Below are 16,952 nucleotides of genomic sequence, written 5' to 3'. Positions count from 1 at the left end.
TATATACTACAAATTTCTATTTACTAATATTTTATTAAGGATATTTACATCAATATGTATGAGGGATATTGGTCTGTAGTTTTCTTTTTTTATACTGGCTTTGGTTTTGGTATCAAGATAATACGGGTCTCATTTATTTAATTGATTCATTTCTTAGTATTTCCTTATTTCTGCTTGCTTTGGATTTATCTTGTTCTTTTTTTCTGTCTTAAGGTGGGAGCTTAGATTATTGATTTGATACTTTTCTTCTTTTTTACTGGAAGCATTTAGGGCCATAAATATCCCTCTCAGCACTGTTAGTCTCACATATTTTGGTATGTTGATATGTTCACTGAATGTAATGTCCTCTAGGTTCATGCATACTGTTGCAAATGGCAGGATTTCCTTCTTTTTTCTGGCTGAATAATATTCCACTGTGTGTATGTTTGTGTGTGTGTGTGTGTGTGTGTGTGTGTGTATCTCACATTTTCTTTATCCATTCTTCTGTCAATAGACACTTAGGTTGTTTCCATATCTTGGCTATTGTGATTAATGCAGCAATGAACATGGAAATGCAGACATCTCTTTAAGATACAAATTTCATTTCCTGAAGATAAATACCCAATTGCTAGATCATATGGTAGTTCTATTTTTAAATTTTGAGGATTTTCCGTACTGTTTTCCATAATGACTGTACCACTTTACATTCTCCCCAAGAATATATAGGGATTCCCATTTCTCCATATCATGACCAACAATTGTTGTTTCTTGTCTTTTTGATAATAGCCATTCTAACAGGTATGAGGTGACATCTCATTGTAGTATTGATTTGCATTTCCCTGATGATTAGTGATATTGAGCATCTTTTCATGTATCTGTTAGCCATCTGTATACCTTCTTTGAGAAAATGTCTATTCACATCCTCTGCTCATTTTTTAATTGGATTGTTTGGGTTTTTGCTATTGAATTATATAAGTTCTTTATATATTTTGGATATTACCCCTTTATCAGATATATGATTTGCAAATATTTTCTCCCATTTGGTAGGTCTCCTTTTCATTTTGTTGGTGGTTTCCTTTGCTGTGCAGAGGCTTTATAGTTTGATGTAGTCCCACTTATTTATTTTTGGGTTTTGTTGCCTTTATATTTTGTGTCAGCTCCAAAAGGTCATCACCAAGACTATGTCAGTGAGCTTACCACCTATGTTTTCTTCTAGGAGTTTCATGGTTTTAGGTCTTACATTCTAGTCTTTAACCCATTTTGAGTTAATTCTTATGTGATGTGTAACACGTAAGATACTGGTCTAATTTCATTCTTTTGCACGGGGCTGTCCATTGTTCCCAAAACCATTTATTGAAGAGACTATCCTTTCCCAATTGTGTATTCTTGGTGCCCTGATCAAAGATTAGTTGACCACATATGCAAGGGTTTATTTCCGGGTTTTCTATTCTGTTTTATTGGTCTTTGTGACTGTTTATATGTCAGTTTGTATGTGTGGGTGTGTCTACTCATTTGATTTTGTATTTTGATTTAGTATTTTTCTCACTTCTATTTATTTCTGATTTACTCTTTTTACTTCCAGTTTTTTTTTTAATATATTTATTTATTTATTTATTTATCTTTGGCTGCATTGGGTCTTTGTTGCTGTGCACGGGCTTTCTCTAGTTGCGGTGAGCTGGGGCTACTCTTTGTTGTGGTACGCAGGCTTCTCATTGCGGTGGCTTCTCTTGTTGCAGAGCACAGGCTCTAGGCGTGCGGGCTTCAGTAGTTGTGGCACATGGGCTCAGTAGATGTGGCTCGTGGGCTCTAGAGCGCAGGCTCAGTAGTTCTGGTACACGGGCTTACTTGCTCCGTGGCATGTGGGATCTTCCCGGCCCAGGGATTGAACCCATGTCCCTTGCATTGGCAGGTGGATTCTTAACCACTGCGCCAGCAGGGAAGCCCCTCTTCTAGTTTTATTAAACTATAATTGGCGTACAGCACTGTATAAGTTTAGGGTGTAGAGCATGATAATTTCACTTACATACATCATGAAATGACTACCAAGATAAGTTTAGTGAATATCTATCATCTTATATAGATACAAAATTAAATAGAAAAAAATGTTTTTTCCTTGTGATAAGAACCATTAGGGTTTACTCTCTTAACAACTTTCATATATAACATACAGCAATGTTAATTATATTTATTATGTTGTATATTACATCCCTAGTACTTGTTTAGCTTATAATTGGAAGTTTGTACCTTTTATCTACTTTTATCTAATTCCCCTTCTCCCTACCTATCATCTCTGGTAGCACAAACCTCACCTTTTTTTCCTATGAGTTTGTTTCTTTGTTTGTTTTTGAAGTATAATTGACCTACAATACTATGTTAGTTCCTGGTATATAAGATAGTGACTTGATATATCTATACATTTCAAAATGATCACCACAATAAGTCTAGTTGTCATGTGTCACCACAGAAAGATATTACATAATTATTGACTATATTCCCCATACTGTACATTTCATAGCCATGTCTCATTTATTTTGCAACTGGAAATTTGTACTGTACCTCTTAATCTCCCTCACCTATTTCTCACCTACCCTGACCCCTCTCCCCTCTGGCAACCACCTATTTGTTCTCTATATTTATGACTCTGTTTCTGTTTCATTATGTTTGTTCATTTGTTTTTTAGAGTCCACATATAAGTGAAATCATACAGTATTTATCTTTCTCTGTCTGACTTATTTCACTTAGCATAATACCCTCCAAGTCCATCCATGTTGTTGCACATGGCAAGATTTTATCCTTTTGTATGGCTGTGTAATACTCCATTATATACATATACCACATCTTCTTTATCCATTCATCTGTTGACGGACACTAAGGTTGCTTCCGTATCTTGGCTATTGTAAATAATGCTGCAGTGAACACAGGGACGCATGTATCTTTTCTGTTGAATCATTAGCGTTTTTGTTTTCTTCAGATAAATACCCAGGAGTGGAATTGCTACATCATATAATAGTTCTATTTTTAATTTATTGAGGAATCTCCGTACTGTTTTCCATAGCGGCTACACCAATTTACATTCCTACCAACAGTGCACGAGGATTCCCTTTTCTTCACATCCTTGTCAACACTTGTTATTTGCTGTCTTCTTGATAATGGCCATTCTGACAGGTGTGAGGTGATATCTCATTATGGTTTTGATTTTCATTTCCCTGATGATAAGTGATGTTAAGCATCTTTTCATGTCCCTGTTGGCCATCTGTATGTCTTCTTTGAACAAATGTCTATTCAGATCCTCTGCCCATTTTTTTAACCTGTTTATTTGGTGTTTTAGTGTTGAATTGTATGCCAGTACTGTTTTGACTATAGCTTTGTAATATAGTTGGAAATCAGAGAATGTAATGCTTCCAACTTTGGTCTTCTTTCTCAAGATTTAGCTATTCAGGGTCTTTTATGGTTCCATACAAATTTTAGTATTGTTTGTTCTATTTCTATGTCTAAATCTATTTTTACAGGTTAAGAACTCAAGCTGTATTTAAGTCAAGAGAACTGGTTGCTAATAAAGACATTACTACACCCCGAGAGCTGAGGCTGGATATGAATGAGAGTGGCTCTGGACCAAGGTAAACTTGGGTGGTCGGTGAAGGCAAAATATGTAGCACACAGATATTAAGGATATGGTTGGTATATATTTATAGCTTCATATTGGTGAATCCAGTTTTCTGATCATATGAATAAATATATTCACATTATAAATTTTTGAAAAATATAGAAAAGTAAAGAAGAAAATAAAAATCATTCATAATCCTACCATTCAGAGACAATCCTATGAGGCCTTTTCCCCTCTCTCTTTCATAATAATAATTTCTATATCGTAATAGGGATTATGCTTATACAGAATTTTATTTTTTGCTTTTTTTTGTGTATCCCAGTTTCTGATGTCCTTTTTTATGAAAACATGATATTAATTCATTTAACCAATATCTATCATGTGACGAATATTACTCAATATTTATCAATAAGCCTGTTATTGGATAATATAAGGTTTTACTATTATACAATAAATTATGCTTTGAGGAACATTTCTGTACATACATTTTTAATGTATGCAGAACTACTAGCTTAAAGTACGTATAAATCCTTTTAAGATTCTTTTTTTTTTTTTTTACATCTTTATTGGAGTATAATTGCTTTACAATGGTGTGTTAGTTTCTGCTTTATAAAAAAGTGAATCAGTTATACATATACATATGTTCCCATATCTCTTCCCTCTTGCATCTCCCTCCCTCCCACCCTCCCTATCCCACCCCTCTAGGTGGTCAAAAACCACCGAGCTGATCTCCCTGTGCCATGCGGCTGCTTCCCACTAGCTATCTGTTTTAAGTTTGGTAGCGTATATATGTCCATGCCACTGTCTCACTTTGTCACAGCTTACCCTTCCCCCTCCCCATATCCTCAAGTCCATTCTATAGTACATCTGTGTCTTTATTCCCGTCTTTCCCTTAGGTTCTTCATGACATTTTTTTTTCTTAGATTCCACATATATGTGTTAGCATACGGTATTTGTCTTTATCTTTCTGACTTACTTCATTCTGTATGACAGACACTAAGTCCATTGACCTCACCACAATAAACTCATTTTCGTTTCTTTTTATGGCTGAGTAATATTCCATTGTATATATGTGCCACATCATCTTTATCCATTCATCCAATAATGGACACATAGGATGCTTCCATCTCCTGGCTATTGTAAATAGAGCTGCAATGAACATTTTCGTACATGACTCTTTTTGAATTATGGTTTTCTCAGGGTATATGCCCAGTGGTGGGATTGCTGGGTCATATGGTAGTTCTATTTGTAGTTTTTTAAGGAACCTCCATACAGTTCTCCATAGTGGCTGTACCAATTCACATTTCCACAGCAGCACACGAGTGTTCCCTTTTCTCCACACCCTCTCCAGCATTTATTGTCTATGGATTTTTTGATGATGACCATTCTGACCGGTGTGAGATGATATCTCATTGTACTTTTCATTTGCATTTCTTTAATGATTAATGATGTTGAGTATTCTTTCATGTGTTTGTTGGCAATCTGTGTATCTTCTTTGGAGAAATGTCTGTTTAGGTCTTCTGCCCATTTTTGGATTAGGTTGTTTGTTTTTTTGTTATTGAGCTGCATGAGCTGCTTGTAAATTTTGGAGATTAATCCATTGTCAGTTGCTTCATTTGCAAATACTTTCTCCCATTCTGAGGGTTGTCTTTTTGTCTTGTTTATGGTTTCCTTTGCTGTGCAAAAGCTTTGAAGTTTCACTAGGTTCCATTTGTTTATTTTTGTTTTTATTTCCATTTCTCTAGGAGATGGGTCAAAAAGGATCTTGCTGTGATTTATGTCATAGAGTGTTCTGCCTATGTTTTCCTCTAAGAGTTTGATAGTTTCTGGCCTTACATTTAGGGCTTTAATCCATTTTGAGCTTATTTTTGTGTGAGGTGTTAGGGAGTGTTCTAATCTCATACTTTTACATGTACCTGTCCAGTTTTCCCAGCACCACTTATTGAAGAGGCTGTCCTTTCTCCACTGTACATTCCTGCCGCTTTTTTATCAAAGATAAGGTGACCATATGTGCGTGGCTTTATCTCTGGGCTTTCTATCCTGTTCCATTGATCTATATTTCTGTTTTTGTGCCAATACCATACTGTCTTGATTACTGTAGCTTTGTAGTATAGTCAGAAGTCAGGGAGCCTGATTCCTCCAGCTCTGTTTTTCGTTCTCAAGCTTGCTTTGGCTATTTGGGGTCTTCTGTGTTTCCATACAAATTATGAAATGTTTTGTTCTAGTTCTGTGAAAAATGCCAGTGGTAGTTTGATAGGGATTGGATTGAATCTGTAGATTGCTTTGGGTAGTAGAGTCATTTTCACACTGTGGATTCTTCCATCCAAGAACATGGTATATCTCTTCATCTATTTGTATCATCTTTAATTTCTTTCATCAGTGTCTTATAATTTTTTGCATACAAGTCTTTTGTCTCCTTACGTAGGTTTATTCCTAGATATTTTATTCTTTTTGTTGCAGTGGTAAATGGGAGTGTTTTCTTGATTTCACTTTCAGATTTTTCATCATTAGTATATAGGAATGCCAGAGATTTCTGTTCATTGATTTTGTATCCTGCCACTTAACCAAATTCATTGATTAGCTCTAGTAGTTTTCTGGTAGCATCTTTAGGATTCTCTATGTATAGGATCATGTCATCTGCAAACAGTGACAGCTTTACTTCTTCTTTTCCGATTTGGATTCTTTTATTTCCTTTTCTTCTCTGATTGCTGTGGCTAAAACTTCCAAAACTATGTTGAATAAGAGTGGTGAGAGTGGGCAACCTTGTCTTGTTCCTGTTCTTAGTGGAAATGCTTTCAGTTTTTCACCATTGAGGAGGATGTTGGCTGTGGGTTTGTCATATATGGCCTTTATTATGTTGAGTAAAGTTCCCTCTATGCCTACTTTCTGGAGGGTTTTTATCATACATGGGTGTTGAACTTTGTCAAAAGCTTTCTCTGCATCTATTGAGATGACCATATGGTTTGTCTCCTTCAATTTGTTAATATGGTGTATCACATTGATTGATTTGCATATTTTGAAGAATCTTTGTATTCCTGGAATAAACCCCACTTGATCATGGTGTATGATCCTCTTAATGTGCTGTTGGATTCTGTTTGCTAGTATTTTGTTGAGTATTTTTGCATCTATGTTCATCAGTGATTTTGCCCTGTAGTTTTCTTTCTTTGTGACATCCTTGTCTGGTTTTGGTGTCCGGGTGATGGTGGCCTCGTAGAATGAGTTTGGGAGTGTTCCTCCCTCTGCTATGTTTTGGAAGAGTCTGAGAAGGACAGGTCTTAGCTCTTCTATAAGTGTTTCATAGAATTCGCCTTGAAGCCATCTGGTCCTGGGCTTTTGTTTGTTGGAAGATTTTTAATCACAGTTTCAATTTCAGTGCTTGTGATTGGTCTGTTCATATTTTCTATTTCTTCCTGATTCAGTCTTGGCAGATTGTGCATTTCTAAGAATTTGTCCATTTCTTCCAGGTTGTCCATTTTATTGGCATAGAGTTGCTTGTAGTAATCTCTCATGATCTTTGGTATTTCTGCAGGGTCAGTTGTTACTTCTCCTTTTTCATTTCTAATTCTATTGATTTGACTCTTCTCCCTTTTTTTCTTGATGAGTCTGGCTAATGGTTTATCAGTTTTGTTTATCTTCTCAAAGAACCAGCTTTTAGTTTTATTGATCTTTGCTATCATTTCCTTCATTGCTTTTTCATTTATTTCTGATCTGATCTTTATGATTTCTTTCCTTCTGCTAACTTTGTAGTTTTTTTGTTCTTCTTTCTCTTAATTGCTTTAGGTGCAAGGTTAGGTTGTTTATTCTAGGTGTTTCCTGTTTCTTAAGGTAGGATTGTATTGCTATAAACTTCCCTCTTAGAACTGCTTTTGCTGCTTCCCATACGTTTTGGGTCATTGTGTCTCCATTGTCATTTGTTTCTAGGTATCTTTTGATTTCCTCTTTGATTTCTTCAGTGCTCGTCTCATTGTTAAGTAGTGTATTGTTTAGCCTCCATGTGTTTGTATTTTTTACAGATCTTTTCCTGTAATTGATATCTAGTCTCATAGCATTGTGGTCTGAGAAGATACTTGATACAGTTTCAGTTTTCTTAAATTTCCCAAGGCTTGATTTGTGACCCAAGATACGATGTATCCTTGAGAGTGTTCCATGAGTACTTGAGAAAAATGTGTATTCTGTTGTTTTTGGATGGAGTGTCCTATAAATATCAATTAAGTCCATCTTGTTTAATGTATCATTTAAAGCTTGTGTTTCCTTATTTATTTTCATTTTGGATGATTTGTCCATTGGTGAAAATGGGGTGTTAAAGTCCCCTACTATGAATGTGTTACTGTCGATTTCCCCTTTTATGGCTGTTAGTATTTGCCTTATGTATTGAGGTGCTCCTATGTTGGTTGCATAAATATTTACAATTGTTATATCTTCTTCTTGGATCGATGCCTTGATCATTATGTAGTGTCCTTCTTTGTCTCTTCTAATAGTCTTTATTTTAAAGTCTATTTTGTCTGATATGAGAATTGCTACTCCAGCTTTCTTTTGGTTTCCATTTGCATGGAATATCTTTTTCCATCCCCTCACTTTCAGTCTGTATGTGTCTCTAGGTCTGAAGTGGGTCTCTTGTAGACAGCATATATATGGGTCTTGTTTTTGTATCCATTCAGCCAGTCTGTGTCTTTTGGTGAGAGCATTTAATCCATTTACATTTAAGGTAATTATCGATATGTATGTTCCTATTCCCATTTTCTTAATTGTTTTGGGTTTGTTATTGTAGGTCTTTTCCTTCTCTTGTGTTTCTTGCCTAGAGAAGATCCTTTAGCATTTGTTGTAAAGCTGTTTTGGTGGTGCTGAACTCTCTCAGCTTTTGCTTGTCTCTAAAGGTTTTAATTTCTCCATCAAATCTGAATGAGATACTTGCTGGGTAGAGTAATCTTGGTTGTAGGTTTTTCTCCTTCATCACTTTAAATATGTCCCGCCAGTCCCTTCTGACTTGCAGAGTTTCTGCTGAAAGATCAGCTGTTAACCTTATAGGGATTCCCTTGTGTGTTATTTGTTGTTTTTCCCTTGCTGCTTTTAATATGTTTTCTTTGTACCGTTTGCTTAATATGTGTCTTGGCGTGTTTCTCCTTGGATTTATCCTGTATGGGACTCTCTGTGCTTCGTGGACTTGATTAACTATTTTCTTTTCCACATTAGGGAAGTTTTCTATAATCTCTTTCTATAATCTCTCCAAATATTTTCTCAGTCCCTTTCTTTTTCTCTTCTTCATGTGGAACCCCTATAATTTGAATGTTGGTGTGTTTAATGTTGTCCCAGAGGTCTCTGAGACTGTCCTCAGTTCTTTTCATTCTTTTTTCTTTATTCTGCTCTGCAGTAGTTATTTCCCCTATTTTATCTTCCAGGTCACTTATCCGTTCTTCTGCCTCAGTTATTCTGCTATTGATCCCTTCTAATTTCATTTATTGTGTTGTTCGTCGTTGCTTGTTTCACCTTTAGTTCTTCTAGGTCCATGTTAAATGTTTCTTGCATTTTCTCTATTCTATTTCCAAGATTTTGGATCATCTTTACTATCATTATTCTGAATTCTTTTTCAGGTAGACTGCCTATTTCCTCTTCATTTGTTAGGTCTGGTGGGTTTTTATCTTGTTCCTTCATCTGCTGTGTGTTTTTCTGTCTTCTCATTTTGCTTATCTTACTGTGTTTGGGGTCTCCTTTTTGCCGGCTTCAGGTTCATAGTTCCCATTGTTTTTGGTGTCTTCCCCAGTGGCTAAGGTTGGTTCAGTGGGTTCAGTAGGTTTCCTGTTGAGGGGACTAGTGCCTATGTTTTGGTGGATGAGGCTGGATCTTGTCTTTCTGGTGGGCAGGTCCATGTCTGGTAGTGCGTTTTGGGGTGTCTGTGAAGTTATTATGATTTTAGGCAGCCTCTCTGCTAATGGGTGGGGTTGTGTTCCTGTCTTGCTAGTTGTTTGGCATGTGGTGTCCAGCACTGTAGTTTGCTGGTCATTGAGTGAAGCTGGGTGTTGGTGTTGAGATGGAAATCTCTGGGAGATTTTTGCCGTTTGATATTATGTGGAGCTGGGAGGTGTCTTGTGGACCAGTGTCCTGAAGTTGGCTCTCCCACCTCAGAGGCAGAGCACTGACTCCTAGCTGCAGCACCAAGAGCCTTTCATCCACACTGCTCAGAATAAAAGGGAGAAAAGGAGAAAGAAAGAAAGAGGATAAAAGAAAATAAAATAAAGTCAGATAAAATAAAGTTATTAAAATAAAAAATAATTATTAAGAAAAAAATTTTTTAAAAGTAAAAACAAACAAACCAAAACAGACGGATAGAACCCTAGGACAAATGGTGAAAGCAAAGCTATACAGACAAAATCTCACACAGAAGCATACACTCACAAAAAGGGGAAAAAATAATAAATCTTGCTCTCAGAGTCCACCTCCTCAATTTGGCATGATTCATTGTCTATTCAGGTATTCCACAGATGCAGGTACATCAAGTTGATTGTGGAGATTTAATCCGCTGGTCCTGAGGCTGCTGGGTGAGATTTCCCTTTCTCTTTTTTGTTGGCATAGCTCCCAGGGCTCAGCTTTGGATTTGGCCCCGCCTCTGCATGTAGGTCGCCGGAGGCCGTCTGTTCTTCGCTCAGACAGGACGGGGTTAAAGGTGCAGCTGCTTGGGGGACTCTGGCTCACTCAGGCCGCGGGGAGGGAGGGGTACGGATGCGGGGTGAGCCTGCGGGGGCAGAGGCCTGCGTGACGTTGCACCAGCCTGAGGCGCGCCATGCGTTCTCTCGGGGAATTTGTCCCTGGATCCCGGGACCCTGGCAGTGGCGGGCTGCACAGGCTCCCTGGAAGGGAGTTGTGGATAGTGACCTGTGCTCACACACAGGCTTCTTGGTGGCGGCAGCAGCAGCCTTAGCATCTCATGCCTGTCTCTGGGGTCCGCGCTGTTAGCCGCGCCTTGCGCCCGTCTCTGGAGCTCCTTTAAGCAGCACTCTTAATCCCCTCGCCTCGCGCACCAGGAAACAAAGGGAGAAGAAAAGGTCTCTTGCCTCTTCAGCAGGTCCAGACTTTTCCCCGGACTCCCTCCCAGCTAGCAGTGGTGCACTAACCTCTTCAGGCTGTGTTCACGCCGCCAGTCCTCTGCCTGCGTGCGGATGGAAGCCTGAGCCTCAGCTCCCAGCCTCGCCCTCCCCAGCAGGTGAGCCGACAAGCTTCTCGGGCTGGTGAGTGCCGGTCGGCACCCATCCTCTGTGCGGGAATCTCTCTGCTTTGCCCTCCTCACCCCTGTTGCTGTGCTCTCCTCTGTGCCTTCGAAGCTTCCCCCTCCGCCACCCGCAGTCTCCGCCCGCGAAAGGGCTTCCTAGTGTGTGGAAACCTTTCCTCCTTCACAGCTCCCTCCCACTGGTGCAGGTCCCGTCCCTATCCTTTTGTCTCTGTTTATTCTTTTTTCTTTTGCCCTACCCAGGTACGTGGGGACTTTCTTGCCTTTTGGGAGGTCTGAGGTCTTCTGCCAGCATTCAGTACGTGTTCTGTAGGAGTTGTTCCACGTGTAGTTGTGTTTCTGATGTATCTGTGGGGAGGAAGGTAATCTCTGCGTCTTACTCTTCCGCCATCTTCCCCCTCTCCCCCCTTTTAAGATTCTTGATTCACATTGCCAAATTGCTTTTCATAAAAAGTTAAATCAGTTTACACCCCAAAATCAATGTTTGAGAATGCTGTTTTCATGAAATATAAAGAATTTTTGGCCAGTGTTTTTTCAAATATATTTTTTCCCTATTCTCTTTATCCTCTCCTTTTGGAACTCTGTTTACATGTATATTAGAGCTTTAGTTTATTGTCCCAGAGGTCCCTGGCTCTTTGCTAATTTTTTAAAATCTATTTTTCTTTTTTCTTCGTATTGAATAATTTCTATTGATCTATCCTCAGATTCATCAACTCTCTTCTGTTATTTCTAATCTGCCATTAAGCCCATACAATGATTTTTTTTTAATTTCAGATGTTGGTTTTTTTGGTTTTAGAATTTCCATTTGGATCTTTGTTATAATTTCTATTTCTCTGTTAAAATTTTCTATTTTATTCGTTACAGGTGTGTTTTTTCCTTTAAAATCCTTGTCTGCTAATTCTAACACCTGGTTCATCTTGGGGTTTGTTTCCACTAATTGACTTTTCTATTGAGTGTTGGTCACGTTCTTCTGTTTCTTGGTATGTTTAGTAATTTTGGATTGTTTCCTGGTCATTGTGAGTAACTCTAGAATTCAGTTATATAGGTATATCTCATTTTATTATGCTTCACTTTATCATGCTTCACAAATAATTGTGGTTTTTACAAATTGAAGGCTTGTGGCAACCTTGTGTCGAGCAAGTCTATCGGCACCATTTTTCCAAAAGCATTTGCTCACTTTGTATCTCTGTGCTACATTTTCCTAATCCTTACAATATTTCTAATATTATTATTGTTGTTACTATCATTATTATTATATTTGTTATAGTGATCAGTGATCTTTGATTTTACTTTGCAAAAAGATTATGACTTGCTGAGAGCTCAGATGATGGTTAGCATCTTTTAGCAATAAAGTATTTTTTAATTAAGGTGGGTTTTTTTTTTAGACATAATGCTTATGCACATTTAATAGACTACAATATAGTGTAAACATAACTTTTATATGCACTGGGAAACCAAACAATTTGTGTGACTCCTTTTGTTGCAATATTTACTTCATTGTGGTGGTCTGGAACCAAAACTACAGTGTCTTCAAGGTATGCCTGTATTTCTCTGAACAATGTTAATTTTCTGTGTGCTAGTGGGCAGTTAATTTAACTGAACTCAGATTCCAAGCTCTATCTCCCTGGAGTAAGTGGCAGCGATAATCACTATTGAGTTATTTTAACTTTAATTAGGTTGCTTAAGTCTGCCCTGTTCATGTGTAGTTCATGTGTAGTTCAGGGGTCAGCCCAAACTGGCAGGGTTGTTGCATAGAATTTGAGGCTTTCCTGTTTCTCTCTCTCCACTCCAAGATTTTTCACTTTTTAGCTACTTTGGTCAACCTAGACTCTATCCTCTGGTTCTTTAAGCCTACTTTCAGCTAAAAGCCATTAAAAAAAGTCAGGAACTCTTCCAGTGCCACTGTTTTCTTTTAAGTGCTAATCCTCTTACAGTTTCTGCTTCCTTTTGGCCACTTTTCAGTGCATTCAAGTTATTTTTTTCCTCCCAGAGTTTATAGTTGTTATGTGTAGATTTGATCCTATAGGAGCTACTCAGCCATTATCAGAACCCAAGAATTCTTATTTTAGCACAATTTTGCCATAATTAATTTTTTAAATTGTGGTAAAATACACATAACATAAAATTTACCATCTCAACCATTTTTTAGTATACTATTCAATAATAGTAAACATATTTACAGTGTTGTGAAACCAATCTCCAGAACTCTTTTATCCTACAAAACTGAAACTCTGTGCCCATTAATAACTACTCTTCATTTCCTCTTACCTCCATCCCCTAGCAACCACCATTTTATTTTGTTTCTACACTTTGGTTATTCTAGATACCTCATATAACTGGAATCATACGGTATTTGTCTTTTTAATAAATAAAAATAATTTATTTTTATTGAAGTATAGTTGATTTACAATGTTATGTTTGTTTCAGGTGCACAGCAAAGTGATTCAGATATATATATATATATATATATATATATATATATATATATATTCTTTTACAAATTTTTTTCGCATGTAGATTATTACAAGATATTGAGTATAGTCCCTGTGCTATACAGTAGGTCCTTGTTGTTTATCTGTTTTATATATAGTACTGTGTATATGTTACTCTCAAATTCCTAATTTATCCATCCCTATCACCTTTCCTCTTTGGTAATCATAAGTTTGTTTTCTATGTCTGTGAGCCTATTTCTGTTTTGTAAATAAGTTCATTTGTATCATTTTTTAGATTCCACATATAAGTGATATCATAGGACATTTGTATTTCTCTGTCTGACTTACTTCACTCAGAATGATAATTTCCAGGTCCATTCACATTGCTGTAAATAAAAATAATTTTATTCTTTTTTATGGCTAAGTAATATTCCATTTTATATGTATATGTATGTGTCTGTGTGTATACACACACACACACACACACACACGCACACACACCCCACATTTTCTTTATCCATTCATCTGTCGATGGGCATTTAGGTTGCTTCCATGTCTTGGCTATTGGAAATAGTGCTGCAATGAATATTGGAGTACATGTATCTTTTCTTTCTTTTTTTTTTCTGTTAATATTTTTTTTTAATTTTTATTGGAGTATAGTTGATTTACAGTGTTTTGTTAGTTTCAGGTGTACAGCAATGTGAATCAGTTATACCTATATATATATATATATATATATCCAGTCTGTTTTAAGTTCTTTTCCCATATAGGCCATTACAGACTATTGAGTAGAGTTCCCTGTGCTATACAGCAGGTCCTTATTAGTTATCTATTTTATATATAGTAATCTGTATATGTCAGTCCCAGTCCCCCAATTTATCCCTACCCCTAACCACTGCTAACCATAAGTTTGTTTTCTACATCTGTCACTCTATTTCTCTTTTGTAGATAAGTTCATTTTTACCCTTTTTTTTAGATTCAACATATAAGCGGATATGCTATGATATTTATCTTTCTCTGTCTGACTTACTTCACTCAGTCTGACAGTCTCTAGGTCCATCCATGTTCCTGCAAATGGCATTATTTTGTTCTTTTTTATGACTGAGTAATATTCCATTGTATATATGTACCACATCTTCTTTATCCACTCATCTGTCGGTGGGCATTTAGGTTGTTTCCTTGACCTGGTTATTGTAAATAGTGCTGCAGTGAACATTGCGGTGCATGTGTCTTTTTGAATTATGATTTTCTCAGGGTATATGCCCAGTACTGGGATTGCTGGGTCATATGGTAATATTATTTTTAGTTTTTTAAGGAACCTCCATACTGTTCTCCATAGTGGCTGTATCAGTTTACATTCCCACCAACAGTGCAAGAGAGTTCCCTTGTCTCCACACCCTCTGCAGCATCTGTTGTTTATAGATTTTCTGATTATGCCCATTCTAACCGGTGTGAGGTGATACCTGATTGTAGTTTTGATTTGCATTTCTCTAATAATTAGTGATGTTCAACATCTTTTGATGTGCATTTTGGCCATCTATATGTCTTCTTTAGAGAAATGTCTATTTAGGTCTTCTGCCCGTTTTTTGATTGGGTTGTTTGTATTTTTGATATTGAGCTTTATGAGCTGTTTGTATATTTTGGAGATTAATCCCTTGTTGGTCCTTTGTTTGCAAATATTTTCTCCCATTCTTTAGGTTGTCTTTTCATTTTGTTTATGGTTTTCTTTGCTGTGCAAAAGCTTTTAAGTTTAATTAGGTCCTGTTTGTTTACTTTTGTTTTGTTTCCATTACTCTAGGAGACATATCCAGAAAGATATTGCTGCGATTTATGTAAGAGAATATTCTGCCTGTTTTCCTCTAAGAGTTTTATAGTATCCAGCCTTACATTTAGGTCTTTGATCCATTTTGAGTTTATTTTTGTGTATGATGTTAGAGAATGTTCTAATTTCATTCTCTTACATGTAGCTGTCCAGTTTCTCCAGCACCATTTATGGAGGAGACTGTCTTTTCTCCATTGTATATTCTTGCATCCTTTGTCATAGATTAACTGACCATAGGTGCATGGGTTTATGTCTGGGCTTTCTATCCTGTTCTATCCTGATCTATTTTTCTGTTTTTGTGCCAGTACCATACTGTTTTGATTACTATAGCTTAGTCTGAATCCAGGGAGCCTGATTCCTGCATCTCCATTTTTCTTTCTCAAGGTTGCTTTGCCTATTCAGAGTCTTTTGTATTTCCTACAAATTGTAAAATTTTTTTGTTCTAGTTCTGTGAAAAATGCCATTAGTAATTTGATAAGGATTGCATTGAATCTTAGATTACCTTGGGTAGTATAGTCATTGTGATGATATTAAGTTTTCCAACCCAAGAACATGGTATATCTTTCCATCTGTTTGTGTCATCTCTGATTTCTTTCATCAGTGTCTTATAGTTTTCAGAATACAGGTCTTTTGTTTCCTTAGGTAGGTTTATTTTTAGGTATTTTATCCTTTTTGATGCAATGGTAAATGGAATTGTTTCACTAATTTCCCTTTCTGATCTTTCACTGTTAATGTATAGAAATACTACAGATTTCTGTTTATTAATTTTGTATCCTGCAACTTTACCAAATTCATTGATGAGCTCTAGCAGTTTTCTGGTAACGACTTTAGTATTTTCTTTTTTTTACATATAAATTTATTTATTTTATTTTTGGCTGCATTGGGTCTTCGCTGCTGCATGCAGGCTTTCTCTAGTTGCAATAAGCAGGGCTACTCTTTGTTGCAGTGCAAGGGCTTCTCATCGTGGTAGCTTCTCTTGTTCTGAAGCACAGGCTCTAGGTGCACGGGCTTCAGTAGTTGTGGCACACAGCCTCAGTAGTTGTGGCTCGCAGGCTCTAGAGCACAGGCTCAGTAGCTGTGGCGCATGGGCTTAGTTGCTCCACAACATGTGGGATCTTCCTGGACCAGGACTTGAACCTGTGTCCCCTGCATTGGCAGGAGGATTCTTAACCATTGTGCCACCAGGGAAACCCCAGGATTTTCTAGGTATAGTATGATGTCATCTGCAAACAGTGATCATTTTGTTTCTTCTTTGCCAGTTTGGGTTCATTTTATTTATTTTTCTTCTATGATTGCTGTGGCTAGGACTTCCAAAACTATGTTGAATAAAAGTGATAAGAGTGGGCATCCTTGTCTTTTTCCTGATCTTAGAGGAAATGCCTTCAGCTTTTCACTGTTAAGTATGATGTTAGCTGTGTGTTTGTCATATATGGCCTTTATTATGTTGAGGTAGGTTCCCAGTATTTGTCTTTTTGTGACTTGCTATAGTTTAATTTAATTTTATTACTATTAAAATCAAGCATGTACATAGTTTAAAAAGTCAGTTGTTCAACAAGGTTTATGCAAAAATAGTGGCCTCCTCTACAACTCCTACCTACTCCAAATTTCCACTCTTTAGAGATAAAAGTTTTTACTGTTTTAGATGTGTTTTAATCTGTTTATTCTACTATTTGTATCCATGTTTGTTAACATCAGATTTAAGTAGCATTAAGTACTGACTTTCTGCTATGAAAGATGACTTAGCTCTCACAGATAACGATCTACATTCTGTCTCCCTCTTTTCTCATTTTTCTCTCCCTTCTTTCTTCTCGCTCCTTCTCTCTTCCCCTTCCTCTCTCTCTCTAACATACATACTCACACACACGCTATTTCCTTTCTTCTGTCTTCTCAATATAG

At 37.0% G+C, this 16,952-nt stretch overlaps 1 protein-coding gene across 5 annotated transcripts in view; it reads left to right on the top strand.

Annotated features, from left to right (window-relative positions):
* KIAA1328 (KIAA1328 ortholog) overlaps positions 1–16,952 on the top strand; it is a 386,783-nt gene that overhangs the window by 232,308 nt on the left and 137,523 nt on the right. For 4 of the 5 annotated variants that reach the window (XM_067699298.1, XM_067699301.1, XM_067699300.1 and 1 more), the window contains one exon: positions 3,489–3,596. The exons of the other annotated variant lie outside the window; for it this stretch is intronic. In XM_067699298.1, coding sequence (XP_067555399.1) covers positions 3,489–3,596 — 108 coding nt within the window. The remainder of the gene's footprint in view (positions 1–3,488; positions 3,597–16,952) is intronic. 5 annotated transcript variants of the gene reach the window in all.

The sequence above is a fragment of the Pseudorca crassidens genome, chromosome 12 (genome assembly GCF_039906515.1).
Source record: "Pseudorca crassidens isolate mPseCra1 chromosome 12, mPseCra1.hap1, whole genome shotgun sequence".
Taxonomy (NCBI): Eukaryota; Metazoa; Chordata; class Mammalia; order Artiodactyla; family Delphinidae; genus Pseudorca; species Pseudorca crassidens.
The sequence above is the reverse complement of the archived record's forward strand: the minus strand, read 5'-3'. Positions and strand labels throughout refer to the sequence as shown.